Here is a 27,770-nt window from a genome sequence, read left to right as displayed (position 1 = left end):
TCTAATATATCTTACGTATTCCTTTATTTTGTTCAAAATTTGTCAATATTTTTAGAATTTTTTTTATTTTTTTTTTTAATTTTTTTGCTTTATAAAAATTGATTATAATGATAGTTTAATAATGATTATTAAAAATTACCGTGCATGGCACGGGAACTAACCTAGTTTGGTTACAATTTGATTGCATGGATCTAAGTAATACGATTCTTGTATTCATTCCCTACTTGTTACTGGTATTATAACAATAAAGTTATACTTCTACATTTTCTACTAATCAACTTACATTGCAAACTAAGTGTAATTAATTGAGTGAGCTGTACTTTTCTTCAGCTCAAATCAAATGGTCCACGTAAAATTATTCATGTACTAATAAGACCAAGAGTCTCATTTTTTTTATTATTAATATTTATAAAAAATATTTGTAAGAACATGGTATATAGTAGCAAGTAGGAATTAATCTAATCATTTTTCAAAAGCGCGGAAGTAGGTTTTTAGACAGTAATTAAGATAATAAGTTGAATAATTAGCACTTGCCATATTACTAACCACATGCATGTGCTGATGTGCATGTGAAAAATCATTACATAGATAGACCTAAAATACAAAGTTGACCTACTATTCTATCTATATATTACCAATTATAGAATTATTTCTGATACTATATATATATACATACCAATTATAGAACTCCAAGTTCTAACACATTTTATTTAGGCAACCAAAAAACGTTACATTTTAATGTTAAGTCATGGAATCCAAGCCCTACATTTTGTATACATGGAAACTTTACTTACTTGTAACCTTAATTGGGTTCCTAGTCTTTTTTCTATATGTTGACAATGCTCACAAAAACCTGAGTTATTATTCATAAGCTAGAAATGCTATGTTAACTCGTTTTAAATCAATTCCATCAATTATTTCGATTAACCCTTCAAACTTCACCCTTAATGGGATGGAAAAGATGAAAACCAAAAGTCGAAAGAAGTGCAATATGTTTGAGGGGAGATGGGTTTATAATCCTGAAGAAATTCCTAGCTATGATTCAGTGAAGTGTCCATTCGTCGAGGAGAAGATGAGCTGCAAAAATAACGGGAGGCCGGATTCGGAGTACCAAAAATGGAGATGGGAAGCTCGTGATTGTAATATACCATTGTAAGTATAGTTTGGTTTTATATTAAAGGATACATGAAAATTTACCTAGAGCTAATATAATTTGGCTGAATAACTACCTACTTTTATGGTTTCGTTAATAACTTTTGCGTAGTATTACAGTTTTTGTTTTCATAAACTAATACACATAGGTTCTATTATTTGAGTAAGTAAGGAATCAATAAATACAAATTTATTGTTTTTAGACGCTAAAGTTAATGATAGAGTATATAAGTCATTCCCAAATTTAAGATTTTCTTTTATACACTATATTAATTACCTTATGCAAATTATTTAAAACTAAAATTACATTGTAATTTATGTATCCGTCCTTTAGTCAAATTGATCTATGAATAGGGTATAACATGGAAAAATACAATTCAAATTTATTATGATTAAAAAAAACTATATATCTAGTGGCATTCTGTAAATAATTCAACAATTTTCTTTATTAAAAATGTGGGACCATAATTAGTTTATGAAAATGTCATGCTAATTTGAATTTTATTTGTTGATTTATTAACAGAAACGGCATTAAAGGTACGACTTTTGTTTATTATGATGATAAAGTCGGGCTTCTCATCTATACTGATCTATTAAAAGGCGTTCTTAAGAACGTTGATTTGCCACATAATCCCGCCACGTCATCTTCTCAACATTCATGATGCCTCGTGATCACCCAAACAATGTCACATCACACAAGCAACCAACATCGCTCAATATAAAAATATAAGGATAAAGAGGTTCGAACCCTCAACCTCTCTTATCAAAGATGACTATATAGCCATGCAAGCCAATGATCAACTATGTTATTAATAAGTAAAAATGATTATATAAGTGTAAATCACAATATTCAATAAAAAAAAATAAAAAAAATAAGATACTCAAAGAATAACTCAATTATGATTTGACAATGACAATTACAGTTTTGAAAACCCTTTACACAAATTTATCGATTGTACGTCGACAACACTAGAAACCCGGGGCAATGCCCGAGCTACTCACTAGTTTACCATAATAAGGCAACTAAATAATTGAAATAGGGTGGAAGACCGAAATAATTATATTATAGAGAAATTTATTACAGGAATTGAAGCAACATTATTTTGTTTATAATTTCCTTCATTTTTCTTGTTAAAAAAAACCAATACTTAGCTTGATAGTTTAAAAGAAGCTATTGCGTGCAGATTTCCGCATGCAAATTTACATGCGACTGGCTTGGCTGATATGTTTTACTTGTTGGTTGATATGTTTCATGTGTTGGTTGATATGTTTCATTTGTTGGCTGATATGATTTTTGTGTTGGCTAATATATTTTTTTGTAAAAAAATTTGATAGATTTCTTTTGTTGGATGATATCATACATCATTTGGCTTATATGTTTCTTTAATTGGCTCATATTTATTTTTTTGGTTGATATGTATATTTTAATTGTTGGCTTATATGTTTTATTTTGTTGGCTGAAATGTTTATTTTGTTTGCTTACCTGTTTCTTTTGTTTGTTGATTTCATCATTTTATTGGCTGATTCATTCGCTTCATTTATTGGCTGATATGTTCCTTCTGTTGGATGATAAGTATATTTTGATGGCTGATATACTCCTCTTGTTGGCTTTTATGTATCTGTTGTTGGCTGATAGATTCCTTTTAATTTGCTGGCTTATACGTTTTTATTAATATCTTATATGTCCCTAATGTTGACTAATATCAGACATCAATTAGCTTATATGAGTTATTTGTTAGTAATATGATAATACTATATTTATTTCTTTCTCTTTGTTTCTCACGCCATGTCCCACTCAAGATCCAACAAACCACGACCATAACCTCACGATCGTAACCTCACGCCACACCCAACCAGCCACCACCCTAACCTCCCTTGCTGCTGCCCTACGAGCCACCACTGTAACCTCCCCTGTTGCTGCCCTACAAGCCACCACCCCTCCGCTGATGTTGCCCGTAGGTCACCACCCTCCCCTACTTCTCCCTTGCAACGAGCCACAACCCCTCCCCTGTTGTTGCCGTGCTATGAGCCACCACCCCTCCTCTACTGCTGCCCTGCTACGAGCACACTTTACAGCCACACCGTAGCTCCTGCCGGATCCCAGCCGCAGCCACGACCAGACGCGTATCTAAGCGGAGTGCCCAACCGCATAAACCAACAGGGAACTCCACTATACCAGCCGTTAGCTTCAAATCTAGGGTTTCAATCGTCGATCGTCATCGTCATCATCCACCGTTATTGTCGTCGTTTTCATCATCATCATCATCGTCGTCTTCATCGTCATCGTCATCTCCCGCACAAAACTATGGGAGTGGACGTCCGCACCCAATAGTTTGTGATAGTTTAATGATCTTAATGAGTACGTAAAACTTTATTCAACAAGGTTGGGAGTGCTATTGTACATATAGCTCCTAAATTAAGTAGGTTAAAATTCGATTGTCATCGATTGTGATGGCTTCTTTTTTGTTTAGATTCCTAGTTTTAATTAAGTACATACTTCTATTTCAAAATTAAAGCATCATATTAAACTGCCTAGTCTTTTAGGAAACACTACTAGAAAACATCTCAATTCTGATAGAATAATTCCGTCGAAAACACCCTGAAATCCGTCGAAAAACCTGTTTCCGTCGGAAATGGTTGTCAGAAATGGGTTGGTAGGAAAAAAGTCTTTTCCGACGATATTTTTCGTCGGAAGGGATTTTCTAGCATGGGAAAAATCCGTCAAAAATGTCCGAGATTTTCAAGGAAAGTTCCGTCGAAAAATCTAAGGAAAAAAAACCATGCACCACCACTGGCAGCCCCCACTGCCACCACGCCTAACCAACTAACCCGCCTTAACCCTCCAGATGCACCACCTAAACCCACCAGATCCCCCACCTTAACCCACCTGACCCAAACACTCAACCTTAACCAACCCTTACCTGAACCCAGGCACCATATCGACCACCTTAACCCGGACCCACCTAAAACCACCCAAATAACCCAGATTATAACCTAAACCCATCTAAACCACCCAAACAAAACCCAAATCTAACACCCTAAAACCACCCAAACTAAACCGCCCACCACGACCTCCCAAAACCACAACTGCCCACCTTAAACCGCCCACCACAACTAACTTAAACCTCATATCACGACTGCCCAAAACCACTACTACAATCCAAAAATCAACAAAATAACTAAGAAAAAAAATTAAAAACAAGAAAACATACCTCTAAAATTGAATTTTGCTTTGTATGTCACCTTGAATTTGGTTTAATATGGTAAGATGACCAAATTCGACCATAAAAACTCTAGATCTAGAGTTTTCATGGTCGAATTTGGCCTAAAAAACCATTAACTTCTAAAGAAACCCGCACCTCCACGTACGACGACAATGAGAAAGAACACATTAACACCGAAAAAATAAAGGAAAGAGAAGAGAAAAAGAGTAGGAGAAGGGAGAAGAGACTCCACCGAAAAAATCAAGAAGATAGAAAGGGAAGGAGAAGAGTAAAAGAGGCCAGGGAACGAAGGAGAGAGGAGAAGAGAAGAGGAGAGAGAAAGAGAAGGAGAAGAGAAAAGAAGATAGTGGCGAAAATAGAAGGGGGAAAGGGGTTTTAGGGTTTGGTAAAAAAAAAATTTATTATATTCCGACGGAATTTCAGACGGATTTATATTCCGTTGGGAATTGTAATATTCGACGTAAAAATCCGTTGAAAAGCATATATATTCCGACCGATTTTATTTCCGTCAAAAATTTCCAACAGATTTTCGACGGAGTTGTTGAATCCGTCGGAAAGTTTCGACGGAATTAAAATCCGTCGGAAATTTTCGTTTTTCCGGCGGAATTTCGTTTCCGACGGAACTAGTCCGTCAGAAATTGCTTGTGTTTCTAGTAATGAAATTTTAATTGCGTGGAACTACGCTTTCACTTATGCATATATATATATACTCCCTCCGTTTCTTTTTACTCGCAACAATTACAAAAAAATGGTCGTTACATAATACTCACAACATACTTTTCTTTCCCTTTTATAGTAAGTTTTTAGTGTGACTTTAGAAATTTAACCTTGCTTTTTTGAAAACATCTTAAATTAACCTAATAATTTTATCATTAACTTAAACCTTAACATTAATTAACTTAACCATTTCCACCAAAATAATTCTCATTCCATCCAAATTCAGCATCATCTACATCCACCACCACCACCACCACCACCTACCATTGATCTCCATACTCTATTCATCATCCAAGAAATTTCTCTCTTTGTTCATCTACCCTCAATTCGACCGCAATCTTCCATGGAGACCACCACCGTCGCCGGCATTCAATGGCCGATGTCCCCTTGCTTCTAGCCACCTCCATTTTCGCTCTCTTCCATTTCAGTTTTTATTTCGTCCTTGGTGGTGAAGCTCAAATTTGAAGGTAAAATTTGATGGTTAAATTTGACCAATTAAAGCCTTAATTTATGATAATGGGTTTCGTTTTTTCTCAGGGGCGGGATTCTTGGGTCTTCAGTTCATGGATTGTTGGTTCGAGGGTTCTGGAGTTGTGGGTTTGCGGGTTCGGGTTCTGAGTTGTGGGTTCTGGGTTGTGGGTCGCGTTCTGAGTTGTGGGTTCGTGAATTCTGGGTTCGTGGGTTGTGGGTGGTGGTAGGTTGTGGTTTTGGGTTCATCCGTTGAAATTTTTGTGGTTCTGGGTTCGTGGGTGGTGGATAATGAGGTGGTTGATGGTGGTGGGTTGTGGTTGTTTCGTGGAGCTTGGTTATGGTTGTGGTGGTGGGTGGTGTTGTTGGGTGGTTCCGCACTGCTAGGTGGTGGGGTTGAGTGGTTTTGTGGTGTTAGGTGGTGGTGTTGGGTGGTATTGTGGTGGTGATAGGTGGTGGTGTTTTGTGATTTTAGCTGCTGGGTTGTACGTAAATTAAAACTTTGATTTTTCTTTCTTTTTTTTTTCCCTTTTTTTTAGGGTTATATTAACACTTAAGTGTATGCCCTTATTTTTCATTAATCATACTTTTAATATTTTGCCTAGGAGTCCGTTTTTCCCATGTTTGTTGCGAGTAAAAAGAAACGAGCTCTTTCCCAAATTAAGGTCAAGAAGAACCGCAATTCCCAAATTGCAGCCAAAGTTTTAAGAATTCCCAAAGTACCGTCCACGTCACCGGTTCAGGGGGAAGAAATTTTAAATCCGGTCTACAGCAAAACCGCTACCTGAAGTAGCGGTTTTTACTAATAAACCGCTACTTCAAGTAGCGGTTTCTTTTTAATAAACCGCTACTTCAAGTAGCGGTTTTTGTTTAATAAACCGCTACTTCAAGTAGTGGTTTTCTAGCAGGTATAATTTCCCGATTTCACTTTCCTCTTTCATTTTCGTCTTCTCACCAAAATCCCATCCACGCCTTCCACCAAAATCACACCTCCTTCAACGGAAGCCGGCGCAGCCAAGGAATCCACCGACGCCGCCGGAGCATTCCTCAGCAACGAAGGCCGCCGCTGTTGACGCCGAGGGTTCGACTTTAGTGGTCGGCTTCGCTAATTTCAGAAGAAACGTGCTGATCTTCTTGTTTGTGGTAAGTGCCCTAATTATTTTTTGTATTCAGTTATTGGGTTTGTTGTTGTTATTGAGTTTGTTGTTGTTATTGAGTTTCAGAATTGTATGTATGTGTTGTTGTTGTTGGTTTTGGTTGTGTTGTTGTTGTTAGTGTTCTTGTTTATTGTTGTTGTTATTGAGTTTCGGTTTCGGTTTTGGTTGTGTTGTTGTTGTTAGTGTTCTTGTTTATTGTTGTTGTTATTGAGTTTCAGAATTGTATGTATGTTTGTGGTTGGTTTTGGTTGTTGTTGTTGATTTACTTACCTTACATATAACCCTTGTAGAATTATTAATGGTTTCGATCACATTACTCAGTTTAGGTTGCTATAATTGCTGATTTTGAAAGTGAAAATAGAGCTTCTATACACAAAGTACATGAGCTCAAAGTACATGTAGTCATGACTTATGCCCATGTTGAGCTTCAAGAGGTATTAAGACCTTCATAGCTCAGTTTAGGTTGCTATAATTGTGTAGTTTGCTTGCTTGATGTTAGGACATTGCCACACTGTTAATGAATTTTTGCAATCTAATATCTTTGATTAATAATGGTCTTTTCTAGAATGAAACATGGAGGTTCCGAACTACCCTCTATATTGCTATTGGGGTGGAGAAATTGTCCACAAAGATAGCGATATAACGTATAGGGGTGGGAATCAAAGATTTGTGTTTGTACATTCTGCGATGACATATTCACAAGTTCTGAACAAGCTATATGAAGAATTGAGTGTTGATCCTAGAGGTGTGGAGTTGAAGGTGGTTATGCGTTATCCTATGGCAGGGGCATATGTTGCAATTCCGTTAAATGACGACAACGCTGTTAGAGCTATGTGGATTGTTGTGACTCAGAGTTCTTCTGTTGCAATGCAATTGTTCATTGAACAAGTTCCAAAGGAGCCAGTTGTGCAAACTAACACTGGTTCCTTTCCGGGGATGGATTTTTTTGGTAGTGTGGATCAACCGTTTTCCACTGGTGTTCAAAGTATGGGCATAGGGTCATTCACAAGAATGCTTGTTGATCCACATTATGTCAATGACCATCTCTCACAGTTTAGGTCTCCGGCCTCATCGCCTAATGTTGGAACCTCGACAAGCACACAACCACAAGGCATTCTTGATTCTCTTGACCCAAACAATGTTGATGTATTTGGCGATGCAGAGATGAATGACACTGATGAAGATGATGATGAAGAGGTAATTGAAGCTCGTGATAAGGCAATTAAAGGAAGCGCCCCCACTTCAGACTTCAATGAAGTGGCGCAAGTTGATCCTCGTTTGAATAACTCATGGATGTCTTGGTTAGGAAATGAGACATATAACAATGGGGGGGGGAATTTGAGGTTGGTCAGCAGTTTGACTCATTGAAACAACTGAAAGATGCTGTGAAATCTTACTCCATAGCTAGAAATCAAACAATTCGAGTTGTGGAGGCAGAGCCAGAGAAATATGTTGTTGAGTGCAAGAGGAAAGAACAATGTAGTTGTTCGTGGAGGCTTAGAGGAGTGAAAGACTCTACTACTTGCCGTTCCTTCGAGACTGGGGGACAGCTTCGACCTACAGCTGGGGGAGTGCGACTCTTGGTTTTTTGTATCGGCAGCTATGTCGAGGATGTCAGCGAGATTCAAGACAGATTGGAGGCCCGCTCATCCTACTACAGTTGTGGTCGTGGGAGCATATTAATATTGGCCGACCATACATTAGGAGGCCTCGAGATCCGCCACAGGAGGACCCTGAGGCTGAGGATGAGGATGACATTTTGGGGACTCAGCATCAGCGAGGTGTTGACCCTTTGGCGTGCAGGTACAATGTTTGCTTCAAGTTCATGTTCTTACAATTCTATCTTTCAAGAATTATTATTAACATGTCTTTACAGGTGGTTACGTGTCCATCTATCGTGTGCGCATACTGCTTCTGGACTACCATACTACAGAGATGCGTTTGACCATCAGCGCGAGGACCAGGTACAATCGGTGTTTCTTTTTTTTTGTGCATTGTATTTCTTCCATTATGTTAGTCATATACATGTTGACATACTTGTTTTGGGAATTAGATGATTTGGCAGCCATATACTGAGGCGGTGATGGATCGACTTCCGGAGATTTGTCGCTCAGACATGCACATTTGGCGTTCACGGGCACCTCTGATATGCTTTGACGTCGTTGAGTTCCACCTCCCAGACCGAGTCCTTCGTCAGTTCGGGTTAGACCAGCCGATCCCACAGGATGTAGACACGGACGTTGCTCTACACAGGAAGGATCGAAGGGGACAGCGTAATTGGGAGATTCGGCATTCGGACCATGTACACGAGTGGAGTCGACGAGGGATACCCGTTCACTGGGACTTCTTCCCCGGCCATGACAGAGTACATGGCTTGGTACCGTCGCATCACGAGACTGGTCATTACTCCACCTTCGCAGGAGCGCCCCCCGAGTCATTACCAGCCAGCTACCTCGGACCTCCTGCTTGTATGAACTTCACTTCATTTCAATCTAGTTCTTACGTTTTTGATTTCATTTTACTAACATTAAAACTACACTTAAATGTAGGCACATGCATTTGCTGATTTGCACGTCCAGCTATCGGGAGCTACTGAGACCATCTCCCACTTGCCACCAGAGACGGCTATACCATTTGCCATACAGACGATGCAGGGTTTTACATCATTTTGTGGCCAAACCTTGTCTAGGGTGGGGCAGTCACACCTTATTCAGCAGCCTCGACCGTCCACGTCTTCATCTTCTACTGTGCACACTATGCCGATCAGACCACCACCTCATCGTGGAGGCCATTCATCACGTGCCTTCCGTCCACCGACTCCTTCTCAGCATACTATCATGACATCTCCTCCACTAGTGCATCGCCAGTATCAGAGAAACCGACGGCGTAGCAACACTACGTCTGGGGTTGGAGTTGGCCTGGATGACATTCCAGAGGAGACAGCTGCATCATCTTCATCGTCACCTCATGGGAAGAAGCAACGCCCGAGCTAAGTGTATATTTTGGAACTAAACTAATTTTTTTGTAAATGCTTAGAATTGGATTTTGTTATATTTAATCAGTTGAAAAATATTCGACTTTGCAATTTCGACTTCCTTAGATCTTCATAAACTTGTTATTTATGGTGGTTGTGTTGAAAATATGCTATATATCTCATGTTTTACAGGTACACAACTTGCAGGTGTTTTTTTTGAGTGATTATGCAAGTTTGAAAAAAAAAACCAGTCCAGGGTAAACCGCTACTTCAAGTAGCGGTTTTTCAAAGTAAACCGCTACTTGAAGTAGCGGTTTTCCAAAATAAACCGCTACATTAAATAGCGGTTTTTTGTAAACAAACCGCTACTTCAAGTAGCGGTTTTAAACTAAGAAACCGCTACTTGAAGTGGCGGTTTATTGCAAAGAAACCGCTACTTGAAGTAGCGGTTTACCCTGGACCGGAAAAAAAAAAAACCGGTTTTTTAACCAGTGCTTACGTGGACGGTAGAATGGGAAAACTTAAAACTTTGGCTGCAATTTGGGAATTGCGGTTCTTCTTGACCTTAATTTGGGAAAGAGCTCAAAAGAAACGGAGGGAGTATATATATATGTATGTATGTATGGGGTCCTTCTTGAAATCTCAATATATAGCATGACTATCATACTACCACTTAAACCTCCTCTCCCCTATTCCTTTCGTTTCCAATTTTTTATTACTCCGTCAAATCACTCCCCACTTGACTTCTCATTCCTAACCTCCTCCTCTCTCTCCTCGCTAGCTCTATCCCTTAAGACCCTATTTAATCCCCTTACCCACCCAAAGAAAAGTAGTCCTTACTTCCTACCCAAGTTAACATTAGAGAGAGAGAGGGTAATTTGTAATAAGGCAAATATGTTAATTTGTCGATGGTGGTAGGGATTGTTGTGTGCAACTATGCCATCAATAATGGATACATAGAAGGAAATAATTATTATTTAGTGTTTTTTTGTGAAAATCATTATACATCACGTAGTTTTTAAATCAGCAAACATTATGCACAATTTTCAAATACGGAATAATAAAGTTGACATAAATAGAATGTCGTCCAGTTCTAGCTAGCCAATTACAAATGATATGCAATAAATTGATCATATCCCAACTTTAGGGGGAATTCTACTGTGGTCAGCTTCATTATGACCACCACTAATTTGCCTAATTTTTCCTATTTTGTAAAATCTGGTCAAACCCCTTTTTTACATTTATTTTTTCTATTTTTATTTCTTTTTCAATCCTCCGAAATTCTTTTTTTTTTCTTTCTAATTTCGAAAATATTTTATTGAAATTAGTTTTTAATGAAATACAAAAATAACATTAAATTACAAAAATCAAAATCAAATTCAAAATCAAAGATTGTTCTTCGTTGTTCTTCAAGCTTTTTGAATGTTGTTCCTTCATATATGTATGAATTTCCCCACCAATTATTGATTTGTGTCCCTTAGAGTTAATTGCGCATCTATGGATATTCAAAATATGGCCTGCCAGATCCAAACAGCAAATTCGAAACTTGAAGATATCCTTCCGAGATCTAGCAAATTTGGGATTGTTGTTAAATTCTTGAATAATTGTTTTTATATCGTAGAATATTCATCTTTTGATGACAAATTGTTGATTTCATGCAATTGAAATAAAAAATTTTAAGGACACGGGTCATTAATTAGTGGTTAAATTCATCTTAGATGAAAAACATTGAAAAAGGTTGAAGAACAACGAAGAACACTGAAGAACAAAATTTGATTTTGATTTTTTAAATTTAATCTTATTTTTGGATAAATAAAAGATGATTTTAACAAAATAATTTCAAAAAAAATTAAAAATACTACATATAATTTCTGAAAATCAAAAAATAATTTCTGGAGAATAGAAAAGAATTTTAAATAGAAAAAATTTAAAACAAGGTTTGACTTATTATTTAAGGAAGGAAAAATTAGCCAATCATATTGAAGTATAGTGATAATTATAATGAAGCTGACCATATTAGAATTTTTACAACTTTAGACAACTCCTTTCACATGTACCTTAAATAATCCTAACTATACTTATCATTAAATATATGTTAGAGCTTGCTTATTCCCTTAATCATGTAATTTTGTCCTCGAGTTATCGCAATCCACATTATTCTTACCTAATACACAACTTCACATGATCACATCACAAAAATTTGTAGGAAATATTCTTGCGCTTTAATGCTTTGCATTGGAAAGGTTGTCCATAATTTATAAACAAGCAAGTGGGCAGAGCTACTAGCAATGCTATTGATCATTGTAAAACTATCACACGTAAATATTAGACTACATAACTAACATAAGTACGTATCGAACATTGTAAACATGATTATTCTCTTTGAATTTCAATTCTAGGTTTAATGGAACATATATGCTTGAAAGATTAAGGAACAAGAGGATGATCTTAGTAGGCGATTCGCTAAATCGAAACATGTGGCAATCTCTTGCTTGCCTTCTCTACTTCTCCGTTCCTTCTACGACAGCCAAGGTCGAAGAAAAAAGGAATTACAAGACAATATGGAAGGCTAAGGTATATATATGTATGAGGAAATTCAGAATTTCATTTATTAGCTAGGATATAGTCAATGTCTAATAATTTTATAAATGTAACACTATCATTTGTTGTTTTATTATAGGAATACAACTTCACTCTAGAGTTTTATTGGAGTCCATTTCTCGTTGAACTCAACGATAACCATGAAAGTGGCAAAAAGGTTCTTGTGCTTGATGATATATCAACTAATTCAAAGAAGTGGATTAGAGTAGATATTATGGTCTTCAACTCAGGGCATTGGTGGGATCAACGTGGAAGATTTAAAGCGTATGGATAATTATCAATTGCATTATAATTTACAATTTTGCTTGATAATTAATCTTTCATACCTATATAATACTACCTCAATCCCTTAAATTTATAGTTTAACAAATTATCAATAGATAACCGCTATATAACAAAAGCAATTTAGTAATATATTTATATATCATATGAAGTGAACAAGACCTGACTCTTATTTCATTAGAATAATTTGATTTTGAGTAAAATTATATATGTTTAATAAAAATAAGCAAATACTATAATTAAGTTCGGTAAATAGCAGAAGAAGAGTTTAGACCAGAGTCTAAAAAAAAACAAGAAACAACATAATTGTACTTCTTATTATTATGAGTAATCTTGTATGTTTCATAATTTATGATCTCGAACTCATTCTTGACATAAGAACTTCAAATGTATAATATAAAACAAACTCATGGTAGCTAGGTTACATTACATACGCAAAAGAATATAAAACATTAGAACTTTACATTGTGGCCGTTTCTATATAACTTTTTTACTAACTTTTTGCACTATCGTCAAGCACACATATGAACAATATTGAATTTTATCAATTAGTATGTAACTTAATTGTTTAACGAAAGCTGCATTATTTTGTTAAGTATACGTGCATGCATCTTTGTGTATATAACCACAAAGCCATAATTATTATTATTTTTTTTATTTTTTTTATTTTTTTTTAGATGGGAGTTATTCGAATATAGGGGAAAGTTAATGAAGGATATGCCGATAGAGCTAGCTTATGGACATGGCCTAAAAACATGGGCAAAATGGATTGAGAAAAATGTTGATTCAAAGAAAACAACAGTGTTGTTTAGGAGCATTTCGGCACCACACAAATTTCCACAATATGATCAATGGTGCTATAACAAGACCCAACTAATAATGGATGAATCATACGTACCGGTTTTCCCAAAATCTATGGTCAATGTAGTCGAGAATGTGTTAAGCCAGATAAGTAAAATACAGGTGAAGTACTTGAACATAACTAAGTTGACCGAGTATAGAATTGATGCACACCCATCCTTGTACAGGTTCAAGGATCAGAATATGCTAACCGAAAAGTATGACAATAATCTCATGAATTATGCAGATTGTACACGTTGGTGCCTTCCGGGAGTTCCGGATACTTGGAATAGGTTATTGTACGCATTGATATTTTTTGATCGATAATCTAGGAGATACGATTTATTAATAGGACTCTTGTTGATTTAGGGGAGATGTGATGGGGAAACTGATTAGGAGCAAAATGTCATATTGGGCACTAATTTTTAGCAGTTTATTAGTAGTTGGTATACTAAGTAGAATTATTTTGAGGTTTGTATTTGATGCTTATGTTCATGATTCTAAACATTGAATTTAAAGGTGTTCAATTAACAATGCAAAGTGTGGTTCGTGCAGGCGGATGCACGATCCGCGTGGTGCATCTGCTCTAAAACTACAAAAAGGCGGAATGTACATGCAGGTATATTCTAATGTACATTGGCATATAAAAGAACATAGTGTTCATTTATAATGTAAATGAAAATATATATAAAAGAACATAGTGTTAATTTATAATGTACACGAGATTTTTGTGCAACATTTTGTATATATATATTTTTTTTGAAAGAAATTTTGTATATAAGAAAATAGATAAAAAGTATTGTAATGATTTATTTACGATACATTAATTACAAATTATTTTTTTAACCAAAAGTTCACTTTCTTTCTCCAAAAAAACTTCAAACTCATTTAAATTCCTCAAACCTCTAGCAACATTACAAAAATTTCAAAATTTTGAGTCCAAAATTGTTCAAGATGACAGATAAAAACGAAAGGTAAGACCAGATTCGACATTTATACTTGTTTGTTTTGAGTTGAGTGTTTGTTTTTTTTTATAAATTTTGTTGAAAATTGTAATTTTTAGTTTAATTGGGAATTAATTTGCGATTTATGTGCAATGATTTTTTTGTTGCAATGAGAAATAAAATGAAGTTCTTGAAGAAGATTGACCAATTAATACATTTTGGTAGAAGAAAGCGACAAATTCAAAATAAGTTGTAGATCCAAATGATACAATGTACATTAAGATACAATAAAACATTCTTTTTCATATATACTTTAATGATCCAAATAATAAAATGTACATTAAACTTGTAAGCAACATTATAACATATATGTTCATTAGAATATAATACAATGTACATAATTTTTGTGTTGTCTTTTTTTTTTTTTTTTTTAGGGGAATAATACAATGTACATTATAATATAGTATAATGCTCTTTTTCATATGCTTACATGATTATTTATAACAAATGTACATTTACTATATGAATATTGTTCTTTAGTATTATCATGTTCTTTATTAATATTACATATGTTCTTTAAATTTACAACAAAAAACATATAAAATTGGATGTTCTTTACAAAACAGACATATGTTCATTACAAAACAAGTTAATGTTCATTTCGCCTTAAAAAAAAAAAAAGTATGCACGATGCTCCGTGCATCTGCCTGCACGAAAAAAAATTCATTAACCACGACATAAACTAATATAATATTCTGACATATTTTGAAAGTGTGTGTCTAACATTATTTTCTTAAAATAGTTGATAACCTACATTTAATACATAATCTTAAAATATATATGAAAAAAATTAGGCTTCATTCTTCTCTTGATGAAACATACCATATCATATATCTATCATAATTGGTTTATAACAAGACGAAGATCACAAAAATTAATGAACATTATGATCTTTTTACGTAATAATATTTAGTAATTGAAGTTACACAATCGAGGATACATTTCTTTCAGTTTCTCTTTAAGTTGCTGTAATTTCAATTCCCTAAAAGGCTTGATTCATAAATCAAGGCTAGACGTGTAATATGCTTGAACTCCTAAGTTTTACTAGTATATTGAATGACCCTGCAATTCTGCTAGGAGTGCTAGCTATCAGTCTCATTGGGGTCTAAATTGGCAAGCGGCAGTTATAATACTTTTGGTTTTCCAATAATTGATGAGTATTATTATTACTTTATATAGTGAAGATAAGTCTACTATTCTACTAATGTACTAGCTAATTTAGCTTCTTTTTTTTTTATTATTATTTTTAATAACTATGTACTGTATTAGCTTAATTATGTACTGTACGTATAATTAAGTATAATATTCATGCAAGTTGACCTATTTGTATTAAACAATATGATAACGTACCAAACATTAGTAAACTTATTTGACATTTTCACATTTATCAAAGGCAGCAAACAAGTTAGAAACTTATTTTTCCTCAAGTCATGGAAAAGAAACCTCAAGTCTTAGCCACATGGAAACTCTTCTTAGTTGGTTGTTTTTGCGGTGGTCTTATTTCACTCTTATTCATCGACAAAACCCAACAAAATGCAAGTTTATTAGCTACTAACCATGCTTTGCTTAAATTTAACCCCTTTTCTAAAATATTAGATAAACCAACAACCAACATAACAACCACCGTGCCATCAGAGTTAACCACTCCTTCCGTCGATGTTGATGTTCCGCAACTAATTATTAGCACCATTATCGAGCCTAATGCCACCACCACCACCTATCCCCCGGAAGTTCTATCCCCGATTATTAGTACCATTATCGAGCCTAATGTCACCACCCATCCCCTAGAAGTTCCGCCTCTGGTTATTAGTCCTATATCGGAGCCAAATACTACCCCCCGTATTCCAAAAGTAAAATCATTTCCAGTTATTAGTCCTATACTCCAGCCTCAAGTAGCCATCCATAGCCCAGAAGTTCCGCCTCTGGTTTTTAGTCCTATATCCGAGCCAGATATTACCACTCGTACTCCAGAAGTGACAACCCCAATTATTAGTCCTATACTCCACCCTGAAGTAGTCATCCATAGCCCTGAAGTATCTCCCTCGATTATTAGTCCGATATTTGTATCTAATTTAACTGGTAGTGGCATGGAGAAATCTATTGAAGAAAAGAAAAAAGATTGTGACATATTCGACGGGAGATGGGTTTATGATGCTGATTATAAGCCGAGCTATAGTACAATGACTTGTCCATTCGTAGAGGTAGGGGTAAGATGCCAAGAGAATGGAAGGGCGGATTTCGAGTACGAAAAATGGAGATGGGAAGCTAGAGATTGTGAAATACCATTGTAAGTATGTGTGTTAATCATGTATCTCTATGTATGTGGATAATCAACTAGCATTGTTGGTGAAAAGAATCGTACTCAGGACATGGGATCAAATCCGGTCTATAAAACAAAGGCCAATAATGTTACTTTTTTTATTAATTGATAAAAAGTAATTCTAATATTTTTCCATGTTAGGTTCAATGGAAGAGATATGTTAGAAAGACTAAGAAACAAGAGAATGATAATAGTTGGAGATTCAATCAACAGAAATATGTGGGAATCCCTTGCTTGCCTTATCTACTCTTCTGTTCCGTCAACTCGAACAGAAGCCAGTACTAATAAAGAATCTGCACATAAGTTCTTGAAAGCAAAGGTGAATAATGTTCCAACTATGAAGCTAGATATTAACTTTGTTAAGATTGAGTTTTAGTGAGAATTCATTTTTTATGACTTATATTGTTGGGAATTGAATGATTGTAGGACTATAACTTTACAGTTGAGTTCTTCATGAGCCCATTTCTAACCGAACTTGCTCACAAGCATAAAAGTGGGCGCAAAGTTCTCATTCTTGACAACATATCACACTTTGCAACGATGTGGCGAGGTGCCGATATTATGGTATTCAACTCAGGCCACTGGTGGACTCATAACGATAACATAAAAGCGTACGTGCTTCTATCAATTTATACTGTAATCCCTTTATTTTAGAATGATACTAACCTATTATTAGAATTTTGCCAGCATTCAACCTATTTATTTTGACCATCGTCATTTGTAATTTATAATGTATTTAAGTAAGGTTAAAAAATAAATTAAGAAAAAAGAAGTCATGTGTGATCTTACAAGAGGTGTTTAGCAATCCACTTATAATATAGTTTATTTAAAAATACACAATTACAGCTATTAAAGTTTTATGTTTTACGTTAGAAAATGAAAAGTTTTATGTTATAACCTATTGCATTTATTGTTAAGGGCCTATTTCTGGAATTCCATTGAGAACGGAGTAGTCTACTTACAACATTATTTGGTTTTATTTTTTTTTAAAATTTTTATAAAATTTTTATTAAATTTTTTACAACATTATTAGGTACTCTATATAATATTGGCACATTAACGTTAAGTCACTTTACTGCAGATGGGAATTGTTCCAATACAAAGGAGAACTAACAGAAGTGATGCCAAGAGAAATTGCCTTCAAACGAGCCATGAGAACATGGGCGTCATGGATTAAGAAAAACGTTGATCCGGAAAAAACTAGCGTGTTTTTCCGAAGTGTTTCGCCTACACACGACGCTCGAAAATACAACCAATGGTGCTATAATGTGACACAACCTATCAAGGATGAGTCCTACATAATGGGGTTTCCGAAACCTTTGATCGATGTTGTAGAGAGTATGATACCGCGAATGAGTAAAACACGAGTTAAATACTTGAACATTACAAAGCTTTCGGAATATAGAATTGATGCACATCCGTCTATTTATACCAAAAAGGTTAAGGGTAATCTTCCGGGTAGTTCTGATTGTAGTCATTGGTGTCTTCCCGGGTTGCCCGATACTTGGAATAGATTATTGTATGCTTCCATTTTATTTGACACTAATTTGTAACATATGGCAAGATCTTAGCAATTCTCTAGTGCAATTTTTATGTAACAAAATTGGCACAATTCGTCGAAGATGTAGCTGCCACATCAATTAATCAAATTAATTCTTTTTTACTTTCTCATTTACAGTTTATCTAATCAAATTTAAATTAAAAACTTTGACCTACTAAAATAATTTATACAAAAAGAATACTCCCTTCGTGTTTTTTTAAGTGTAACAGTTTGATCGACACATAGTTTTAGGCAATTTAATTGATTTAAATAAAATAAGAAGTAGGGTAGTTGGAGTATCAAAAAATTGTAAAACAAAAAGAATGAGGTTAATAGTTTATTGAAAAGTAATGAATGTGATAGGAAATATATAATAAAAAAAGGTAGTAGTGGTTTTGGGTGGGACAATGAGAATAGAGAGATATAATATTTTAATGTAGCTTTTTGCCAAAAAAGAAAGTGTAACATTTATTAAAACACAGAGGGAGTAACATTCAAATGAAAGTTTTTAAATTTGAAGTGGCTCTTAAGTGTGTTGTGTGTACCTTCAGAGTATAACATTTACTACCTCCGTTACATAAAATGTGCAACAAACTTGGCTGCACGTTTTCCGAAACGAAATTTGATAATGCTTGATTAACAAAGTGAAGGGTATATGATTAAGGGTAGGAGAGAGAAAGAAGAAATAATTAATTAATCAAGGGCTACCACAACACCACCACCAACTGTCATCTTCTCCTCGAACCACCCACCAGCAGCACCACTAATGTCGCACCAACCAACCTGCACCACCCACCAGAAACACCCCTTACACCGTCCTAGCCAACTCGCACCACCACTAAATCCCGAAACCCCACCATGAACAAAATCCCGAAACCCCACCACCCTCTCACCACCAAGATCCAAAAACCCCAACCACCAACTCACCACCAAGATCCGAAACCCCCACCACCCTCTCACCACCAAAATCCCGAAACCCCCACCACCCTTATCACCACCAAAATCCCGAAACCCCCACCACCCTTATCACCACCAAAATCCCGAAACCCTCATTACCCTCACACCACCAAGATCCAAAACCCCACCCCCCCATCCTCTCACCACCAAAATCCCGAAACCCCACCACCCTCTCACCACCAAGATCCAAAACCCCACCACCCTCTCACCACCAAGATCCGAAACCCCCATGCACCATAACCACCAAAAACCCCAACCCCACCTAACTCGGAGCCACCAAAACTTACCCACAAGAAGGAGCAGCGCCTTTGACAAGGGAAGAAAGGAGATGACGACTTTGACCAGAGGAGGAGGCGCGGAAAACTCAACGGCGACTATGATGAGAAGGGTGGCGACTGATCTAAGTGGTGGTGGTGAGAGAAGAGAGAAAAGTGGTGTTGCTGGTGGTTGAGAGCTAGGAGAAAGAAAATTCGGTGGTGATAATGGTGGATGTGGGCTGTGAAGGAGGAGAGAAAATTTGGGTTTGGGTTTTAATTATAGATTGATTAATTTAGGTTAATAAATTAATTGGTGGTTTATTTAAGGTAAGTAAGAGTATGTTGGTAAATTCTCACAAAAATATTTTCTATATTAGGAAAGTTTTTTTTGTTGTGTAATTTCCGTTTTAGGAAATTGTTGCACATTTAATGAAACAGAGGTAGTATAATAATTTTTCATATGAGATTAATGATATTCATATTGTCAAATAAGTGCACTACTAATCATTGACTGCTCATAATACTAACTAGGAAAATTTATGAAAGCCGACGATAGTATATATTTGTGGATTATACATTCTTAATTAGATAAGTAAATTGTAATCTTGAGAGAATACGAACCTAATCTGTATTTTTTCTTCCTTTAAAAACTGGCAATCGATAAAGGTAGAAAAGTTACAAATTACTATAGGTTCCATTACTATATGAGCTGAACTCTTTGGCTCAAACTGGCAAGAGATACTACAGTAACAAATTACTATATGAGCTGAACTCTTTGGCTCAAACTCAAACTGATCCAATCTAAAATTTGACTTAATCAAAATTATTCAAATTATATACCGTGACTTAAGATCATTGTGAGGCTTTAGGGAGTTTCTTTAGGACAGAGGGTATTTTTTGCAAATGATACTAATAAGTTAGTATATAAACTTAGTAACTAATTTTAAAAAAAAGTTGCTAAGTTTAGATACTCAATTTTTAGTGTCATTTGACAAAAAGTGTGAGGCTTAATCAATATTATAATATGTTTTGTAATTAATTTAAGTTTTAATTTAATTTTTTTTTTCTAAAAAAACTTATTTTGTATACTTTTAAAAGTCTAACCATTGGGAAATTTGACTTCACATGAGTTGCTAAATTGAGAAGCGGGTTGAGTATTACCATTAAAGATAAAAAAAAAGACTCATTTTGTATTTCAATTCTCAATGTTGAGTCTCATCATTGGATATGGTCTAACAGTTAGCATGTATAACCCCATAGAACCAACATGACCCAAACATAAATCTAAGGCCCTGTTCTCGATCTTCACCTTAAAAAAATAATATTAAGTAAAAATAATTTCAATTCAGTAAAAATAAGTTCAGTTCAGTAAAAATAATTTCAGTTCAGTAAAAACAAGTTCAGTTCAGTAAAATTCAGTTTTCTTAAAGAAGAATTATAATCGAAAATCAATAAAAATAATTTCAGTTTAGTAAAAATAATTTAAGTTCAGTAAAAATAATTTCAGTTCGGTAAAATTAAGTTCAGTTCAGTAAAAATAAGTTCAGTTCAGTAAAAAAAATTCAGTTCAGCAAAATTAAGGTAAATCAAACAGGGTCTAAATAATTAATGACTAATTTGACAAAGTTACTTACGGCCTACTAAACATAAAATCAATTATCTTATTGAATTAATTCTATATGGTCAATTTTTAATTACACAATTAAACACCGCAAACCAAAAAACTTTTGAATTAATTAGCCTGACAACTTCTCTTGAAGTCTAAGCTGGACTTCTCACCCAATTGCTAATTTCATAACGTACCATGTGTTATTCTACTGTCATTTATTGGCTACTTTCTTAATTAATAGAGGTTTACTACGCTGATTACTAATGAATTCAGTACAAACTACAATTATATAATCATGAATCTTAGGCGTTTGAGCATAAAATAAGTATAACAATGATCAAGTTGCTACTAGTTTATTTAATTTTTATTACTATTATTACATATGGAAACATTATTTATATTATGATCAAGTTGTTAATTATAAAATTATATGACCGAAACTAACGAGATTCCCACTTCACGAGGATTTTGCTCCCTCTTAGAAAGATATAATCATACTAGATAGCTAGTTTTGCACGTTCTCATACAAGATTAATAAATTGGATAATGACTATTATATTAACTTAATCGATAGTATAGTTGTAAAGATTTAGGTAATTTCTAATCAAAGAAAAAAGCGATGAGATAGTTTGATTTATTCAGAATCTTCTTCTTTCTTTCATTTTGTTTTTTTTTCCTAATTTTTTAGTTTCTTCTTTTCAGCCGATAAGATAGTTGTAAGTAAAGCTTCAATTTAATTATTTTTTGTTTGTTATCTTATTGCTCAGCTTTTGGATCACAATTATTTTCTTCATTAAGCTGTTAATGGACAAAAGTCAAGACACTTTAACCATGGTTTCAATCATGAATCATGAAATTTTTAAGGTGGAGCTTGGTACATCCAGCCTTTCATTTAATAACTACGTACCACGCACTTCGTGGAGACACCTCTAGGAACCACCGATTATTTCAATAAGTTTAATTGAAAAATATATTCCGATAAACAAACAACGTTGCAGATTATAAAACATCTAGTTTCGCGTAGAAATAGATAGTTATTACATTATCAAAGATTGACCCTTTATAGATCGCAATTTCCTTATATGTTTAACTTAAGGGAATAAGTCGGAAAAATGTGTAACACTCTATAAAAATTCCTTTCTTTTAAAATACCTGTTTTACCCTGTTTAAAACTTTAAATAGGAATATCTAAGACATTACCGCCATCGTGAAAACAATTAAGGAACCCAAAGACACACAGCGAAAGACTAATTTCAAAACCATTCGTAACAAGTCAACTTGAAAAGTCAATCAACGAAAGTAAAGTCAAGCCAAAGTCAAACGAAGCAAAATAAAATCAACCTACAACTTGAACCATTATAGGCCCTTATTAAAACCAAACCGAACTCAAAACCTTTTTGTTAGTCACGCATAATAACAATGTCATAAATAATCAAAGCAATAAGCAAATCATAAACTTATAGAAACTAGCATGATTCACTCTTCACTCATGCCCATTCATGAATATGCTTCATCACCTGAAAAGTTTCTCTCTACTTGTTTCCACTACTCTCCATTAAAAATGGGTCATCATAGGGCTAAGATAAAGACAAGGCCAACAAACACACAAAACACACAATCAGCAAAGCTGAGTACATAAGCGTAATTAACACACTAGCATACAATTCCCTATCAACACACAACTTACCTCGTTGCACCTGTTTTTTTTAAAGCATACAACAATCAATAAAAGTTCTCACTAAACACTACATAATTTATTTAATGTTGACTACGCATCGAATGGATTTCCTTCTAACCTCCCCGAAATAAATTGAGCTTAATGACACGGGAGCTAACCGTGCCAGCATCAATAACCACTAGTAGGTGGCGGAATTACTACGCATAATAATAATAAAAGGAATGTACAACGTCCTGTACTCCATTAGAAGTTATGGTTAAATATTAAACCCCATAATTCCCCTCATATGTTCACACTCAAGGTATATACGTTTCAAGAGTTTTGGTACGTAATATCTTTCACTTTACGTTATTTAAAGATTATTAAACTTGGTGATGACTCTCAAACCATTATCATTCAATCAGCAATAATTATTCAAATAATCAAATATACCAATTTAATTCTTGAATAATTAGTGAACACATAATAATTAATGTTGAACCCTTTTTAATTCTACCTCGGTGCAATGACACCTTAAACGCATAAAGCGCCACAAATCCTATCCCTCAATGTGAAAACACTTTAAATGCACTAAGGCACCAACATACAATTTATTCCTCGTGTACATAGACACTTATATAGCTCATTCCTCATGCTTTAACAACAATAAAAATGATATAAACCGTAATAAAATTCCTTTTTAATATTCCGAACTAAATTAAACATTTAGTTTAATTAAACATGCTCTGAAACATGCCACTGATGAGTGATATTTATGTCACTCCTAGGGTAGTTCTTTTTAGTAGTTTTAGCAATAATTCGGTTCATCCTAGTGTGCTTTTGTTATGTTTTGCCTAATTTAAGCAGTCTACCTATGTGTTGCGTAATGTGTTTTTATTTGGTTTAGTTAGGCTTTGCTCCCCTCCCTCTTCGTTGTATTACGCTTCGCCTTCCTATTTTGTAATTGCATATTGATTGCGGTTCGAATTGACAAGGAGCCAGAGCAAGGATCGAAGCATTGAACCAGCAGTTTGGAGCGGGCTCGCAACTATAGGCGCGGGCGCGCCACCTTATGCGCGGGCGCGCGACTTCCTGGCGCGGGCGCGCGCTGAGCTGGCCCAATCCCGTGACACCCATTTTTGAGCGGGCGCGCTTCTTGAGGAGTGGCCGCATCACCATCTAGCGCGCGGGCGCGCCTGTCTGCTGCGGTCCGTAATCTGAAATCAGATTTAAAAAGCAGAGAAGAGGAGAGAGAAGGCAACATTCATTATTCACATATTGAAACTTTCAGCATACTCTTTAGAGGAACATTCCTAGCATAGATTTTAGCTTTCTTGTATTGGAAATTCTTCCATAGATCTTAGTGTAGATCTTCAATTTATCAATTTTAGCTACTTTGGGTATTTGAGGAAGCATTTTGGAACTCTATTGGTGTTTGTCATCTCACTTGGTATTGAATGAAACTATTGGTATTCTTCTTTTTATTCTTTTGTTATATGCTTAAAGTTCCCATCTTTGTTGGTTTAATTGGTGAAATTATCATCTCTCTCATTAATTTCTTAATTACTTTGTTGATTAGTGTAATTGTAGTTAGGGTTATGGATTGTGAGTAGTTTTCTTATTGCTAGGGGTTTGGTGGAGACATGCTTTGAATTTGATGTATGATAGGCTAGGCTAGTTTGGAATACTTGCAATTAAATCTTCCTTGCGCCTATACTTTTTGGCTACTCCATGTTTATGGCCATATGCATGTTGTGGTTGAGTGACTTGAATTAAATCATGACGATAGTGTGATTTAGGAATAGTCATTGGGTGATTGATTATTGTCTAACCTTAGTATTGCATGCCTTATGACGATAGTGTAAGTGCATGTTAACTAGGAAAGCTCTTAATCCCGATAGGTGATTAGAGAGTACTCTTGACTTTGCCTTGTATGAGTTGCTTGGTTTGCATGTAAACCTACTTCCCTAAGCCTAGCTCCTTTGACTTCATAGCATGTTCGACCCCTACCCCTAGCATTTATTTTAACTAATTTTACATACTCTTTAGTCATTAATTCATCCACTATTTTCCTTGACCGAACTAGATTAACTTTAGGAGATAGATAGCAGTGCTTAATCGTTTCCCTGTGTTCGACCCTTGACTTGCCTCTATACTCATTTAGTTGCATGTTTAGGACCACAAATATCATTTGATACAGGTGTCTTAGTAACGACCTAAAATACCCTTTGTCAAATTGGCGCCGTTGCCGGGGAAATGGTTTCCATTGTGTGTATATTTTCTTGTTGAGACTAGTTCATTCGTTTCTTTCTGTTGTTTTTCCGTGTCTTGTCAATGCTCACTTTTTTCTTAGCTTTGTATATGCACAGGAGGCTTAATAGCTCTAGGCCTTTGGTGTCCATAGACCACGAGCTAGAGCGTACTCTAACCCAATTGAGGAGACAAGCAAGGGAGAGAGGTGAAGACCCACTTCAAGAGGAAGTGAGAAGTTCCCCTACCCCATCTTCACCCAATTCAAGCGAGGAGAGTGAATCACCCACAGGCTCAAATCCCAACCCATTTGCCAATAACCATAATCAACAAAGTATGGGTGATCAAGGAAACGTGGGTGATCAAAGGTCACTAAAGCAACTTGGAGCACCCGAACCATATACCTCTCAAAGTGGGATCCTAGCTCCTACTACCCAAGCAAACAATTTTGAAATCAAGCCTAACTTCATCTCCTTGATAGAAAAGAGGCAATTCACGGGTGGTAAGTTTGAGAACCCACATGAGCATCTCAAAGAATTTCTCAAGTATTGTGACACCATCAAGATCAACGGAGTAACCCAAGAGTACATTCGATTGAAGATGTTTCCATTCTCTCTTATGGGAGTAGCCGAGCATTGGTTGAATAATGACGTGCCTACCGGTTCTCTCACAACATGGAATGAGGTTACTACGACATTTTTGGCAAGGTTGTATAATCATAAGAAGACTGCCGAGGCTCGTTCTAAAATTCAAAGCTTTCGCCAAAGGGGAGGTGAGTCTCTATGTGAGGCTTGGGAAAGGTACAAGGAACTCCAAAGACAATGCCCTCATCATGGCATTCCCAACTACCAAATTCTTCAAACTTTCTATGGAGGCCTTTCACCCCAAAGCAAGACAAGTTTAGATGCCGGGGCCGTTGGCCCTATTATGAACAAGAGAGAGGACGAAGTTGAAAGCATAATAGAAGATGTGGTCCGGAATTATGAGGATTGGTATGAAGGTGAGAGGGAAGCCACTTCAAGCAAAGGAATGGTGCAATCCATCGAGCAAACCAATGCCATCACAAATCTTTCCAACCAAATGGAAAAGATGGCGAAACAAATGGAGGAGCTCATGAAATCAAGCACTCAAAATACTTCCTCTCCTTCTACCAAGAGAGGCCATGGTATGAATCCTTCTACTTCTTCTCCCTCTAATTACAATGATATGCCTCCCGGTTGTATGTTTTGTGATATATGTGGAAACTATGACCATAATTCTGAACAATGCATGTCCATTAATGAATATCAAAGCCCTTCCCAAGAAAATGATGATGATAATGTTGAAGATATTAATGCTATGAATTTTGTCCCCTGTGAGGGAAATGTTGGAATGCGGCCAAATTGGAATCAAAACCAAAACCGCGGTTGGAATCAAAATCAAGGTTGGAATCAAAATCAATGGAATCAAAGTGGTGGTAGTTATGATAACCAAGGCCAAGGAAAGGGGAACTCTTCTAATTACAATGGAAGAAGTTACTCAAACCAAAGGCCCAATTGGAATCAAAACCAACAACACTATTCCAACAACCAACAACGTTTTAATTCCAATCACGGTTCCGGAAATGGAAGGCCTCAAAATAGACCTCCCGATTTTGAACAAATTAGGCCACAAGCCCAAATTTCTAACACATCTCCTCCTCAAGTTGAGGCCGCTCCGAATTCTATGATGGGCATGCTCCAAGCTTTCATCAAGAATCAAGAGAGCTACAACAAGAGTCAAGAGGAGGAAAAGAAACAAATTAAGGCACACATGAAGATGCTTGAGACCCAAATCTCCCAAATTTCCCAACCAAGTTCTTCATCCTCCCCTTCTTCCTCTTCTTCTTTACCTAGCCAAGGTGTCAACCCCAAATCTATGTATGCCATTACCACTAGAAGTGGGAAGATCCTTGAGAGTGATTTAAATGTTGAGAAGAGTTCCGATAAAGGGATAGGACTTGAGGTTGAGGATGAGTCATCAAGAGAGGGTGAGGTTCTAGAAGGAAGTGCCGAAAAGCATGAGAGGGGTGAGAGAGAAAAAGAGAAGGAACCCGAAAAGGAGAGCACCAAAGAGAAAACACCTTTACCCCTTAATCTCCAACCTAGGAATGAGAGGTTGCCTTTTCCCCAAAGATTTGCTAGGTCTAAGCTTGATACCCAATTCGGAAAGTTTTTAGAAGTAGTTAAAGGCTTGCATGTTTCTATACCCTTTGTGGATGCTATGAAGGAGATGCCTTACTACTCTAAATTTCTAAAAGACCTTTTGAATGGAAAGAGAGGAGTTGAGACCGTTAATCTAACCGCAAAATTGTAGTGCCATTCTCTCTAGTAAGCTACCAACCTAATTGCAAGACCCCGGTAGTTTTTCCATTCCTTGTTCTATCAATGAGATCCATTTGGGGAAGGCTTTGTGTGACCTAGGTGCTAGTGTGAGTTTAATGCCCTTCTCGGTCTACCAAAAGCTCAATGTGGGAAGCCTTTCACCTACAAACATCACTCTCCAACTAGCGGATAGGTCCACAAAATTGCCTATAGGGAAAGTAGAGGACATCCCCCTTAGAGTTGGTAAGTTCACCTTTCCGGTGGATTTTTATGTCCTTGAGATGGATGAAGATGAAAGAATTCCTATAATTTTGGGTAGGCCATTCCAAGCTACTTCTAAAGCGATCATCGATGTCAAAGAAGGTAAGATGACCTTGAAGGTTGACAATGATTCTATTGAATTTGACTTGAATAAGGTA

At 35.9% G+C, this 27,770-nt stretch overlaps 4 protein-coding genes across 5 annotated transcripts; all 4 read left to right on the top strand.

Moving 5' to 3' along the window:
- Positions 1 to 711: 711 nt before the first annotated feature.
- LOC110719099 (protein trichome birefringence-like 33) lies at positions 712 to 13,742 on the top strand. Its single transcript, XM_021897997.1, has 4 exons — positions 712 to 1,152; positions 12,092 to 12,266; positions 12,373 to 12,557; positions 13,253 to 13,742. The coding sequence occupies exons 1-4, from the start codon at positions 884 to 886 to the stop codon at positions 13,740 to 13,742; spliced, it is 1,119 nt and encodes a 372-aa protein (XP_021753689.1). The 5' UTR covers positions 712 to 883.
- On the top strand, positions 6,426 to 9,894 carry LOC110719100. Of its 2 annotated transcripts, XR_002511037.1 has the most exons (5): positions 6,426 to 6,704; positions 7,284 to 8,521; positions 8,595 to 8,682; positions 8,772 to 9,186; positions 9,268 to 9,894. XR_002511037.1 is itself a non-coding variant. In XM_021897998.1 (2 exons), exons 1-2 carry the CDS (start codon positions 9,019 to 9,021, stop codon positions 9,709 to 9,711), a joined length of 612 nt encoding a protein of 203 aa, XP_021753690.1. In that variant the 5' UTR covers positions 8,696 to 9,018; the 3' UTR covers positions 9,712 to 9,894. The 2 variants fall into 2 exon arrangements, 1 of the variants encoding a protein (XP_021753690.1); XM_021897998.1 differs by lacking the exons at positions 6,426 to 6,704; positions 7,284 to 8,521; positions 8,595 to 8,682 and having other exon boundaries at positions 8,696 to 9,186.
- A 1,918-nt stretch (positions 13,743 to 15,660) lies between the features above and the next one.
- LOC110719080 (protein trichome birefringence-like 42) lies at positions 15,661 to 18,404 on the top strand. Its single transcript, XM_021897988.1, has 4 exons — positions 15,661 to 16,706; positions 16,881 to 17,058; positions 17,166 to 17,350; positions 17,821 to 18,404. The coding sequence occupies exons 1-4, from the start codon at positions 15,850 to 15,852 to the stop codon at positions 18,290 to 18,292; spliced, it is 1,692 nt and encodes a 563-aa protein (XP_021753680.1). The 5' UTR covers positions 15,661 to 15,849; the 3' UTR covers positions 18,293 to 18,404.
- A 6,716-nt stretch (positions 18,405 to 25,120) lies between these two features.
- LOC110719138 lies at positions 25,121 to 27,343 on the top strand. Its single transcript, XM_021898044.1, has 2 exons — positions 25,121 to 26,363; positions 26,733 to 27,343. Exons 1-2 carry the CDS (start codon positions 25,121 to 25,123, stop codon positions 27,341 to 27,343), a joined length of 1,854 nt encoding a protein of 617 aa, XP_021753736.1.
- Positions 27,344 to 27,770: the final 427 nt, after the last annotated feature.

Source organism: Chenopodium quinoa, unplaced genomic scaffold (genome assembly GCF_001683475.1).
Source record: "Chenopodium quinoa cultivar QQ74 unplaced genomic scaffold, ASM168347v1, whole genome shotgun sequence".
Classification (NCBI taxonomy): domain Eukaryota; kingdom Viridiplantae; phylum Streptophyta; class Magnoliopsida; order Caryophyllales; family Amaranthaceae; genus Chenopodium; species Chenopodium quinoa.
This window is presented reverse-complemented; position numbering and strand designations above follow the sequence as displayed.

What these genes read in the sequence shown, in the direction of transcription:
- LOC110719100 (XM_021897998.1), top strand. Translation starts at nt 9,019, where the DNA reads ATGTACACGAGTGGAGTCGACGAGGGATACCCGTTCACTGGGACTTCT. An exon ending in CTACCTCGGACCTCCTGCTT is followed by an intron (nt 9,187 to 9,267) that starts GTATGAACTTCA and finishes ACTTAAATGTAG; the next exon opens with GCACATGCATTTGCTGATTT.
- LOC110719138 (XM_021898044.1), top strand. Translation starts at nt 25,121, where the DNA reads ATGCACAGGAGGCTTAATAGCTCTAGGCCTTTGGTGTCCATAGACCAC. An exon ending in TGCTATGAATTTTGTCCCCT is followed by an intron (nt 26,364 to 26,732) that starts GTGAGGGAAATG and finishes GCATGCTCCAAG; the next exon opens with CTTTCATCAAGAATCAAGAG.
- LOC110719099 (XM_021897997.1), top strand. Translation starts at nt 884, where the DNA reads ATGTTAACTCGTTTTAAATCAATTCCATCAATTATTTCGATTAACCCT. An exon ending in CGTGATTGTAATATACCATT is followed by an intron (nt 1,153 to 12,091) that starts GTAAGTATAGTT and finishes TTTCAATTCTAG; the next exon opens with GTTTAATGGAACATATATGC. An exon ending in AGACAATATGGAAGGCTAAG is followed by an intron (nt 12,267 to 12,372) that starts GTATATATATGT and finishes GTTTTATTATAG; the next exon opens with GAATACAACTTCACTCTAGA.
- LOC110719080 (XM_021897988.1), top strand. Translation starts at nt 15,850, where the DNA reads ATGGAAAAGAAACCTCAAGTCTTAGCCACATGGAAACTCTTCTTAGTT. An exon ending in AGAGATTGTGAAATACCATT is followed by an intron (nt 16,707 to 16,880) that starts GTAAGTATGTGT and finishes TTTCCATGTTAG; the next exon opens with GTTCAATGGAAGAGATATGT. An exon ending in CATAACGATAACATAAAAGC is followed by an intron (nt 17,351 to 17,820) that starts GTACGTGCTTCT and finishes ACTTTACTGCAG; the next exon opens with ATGGGAATTGTTCCAATACA.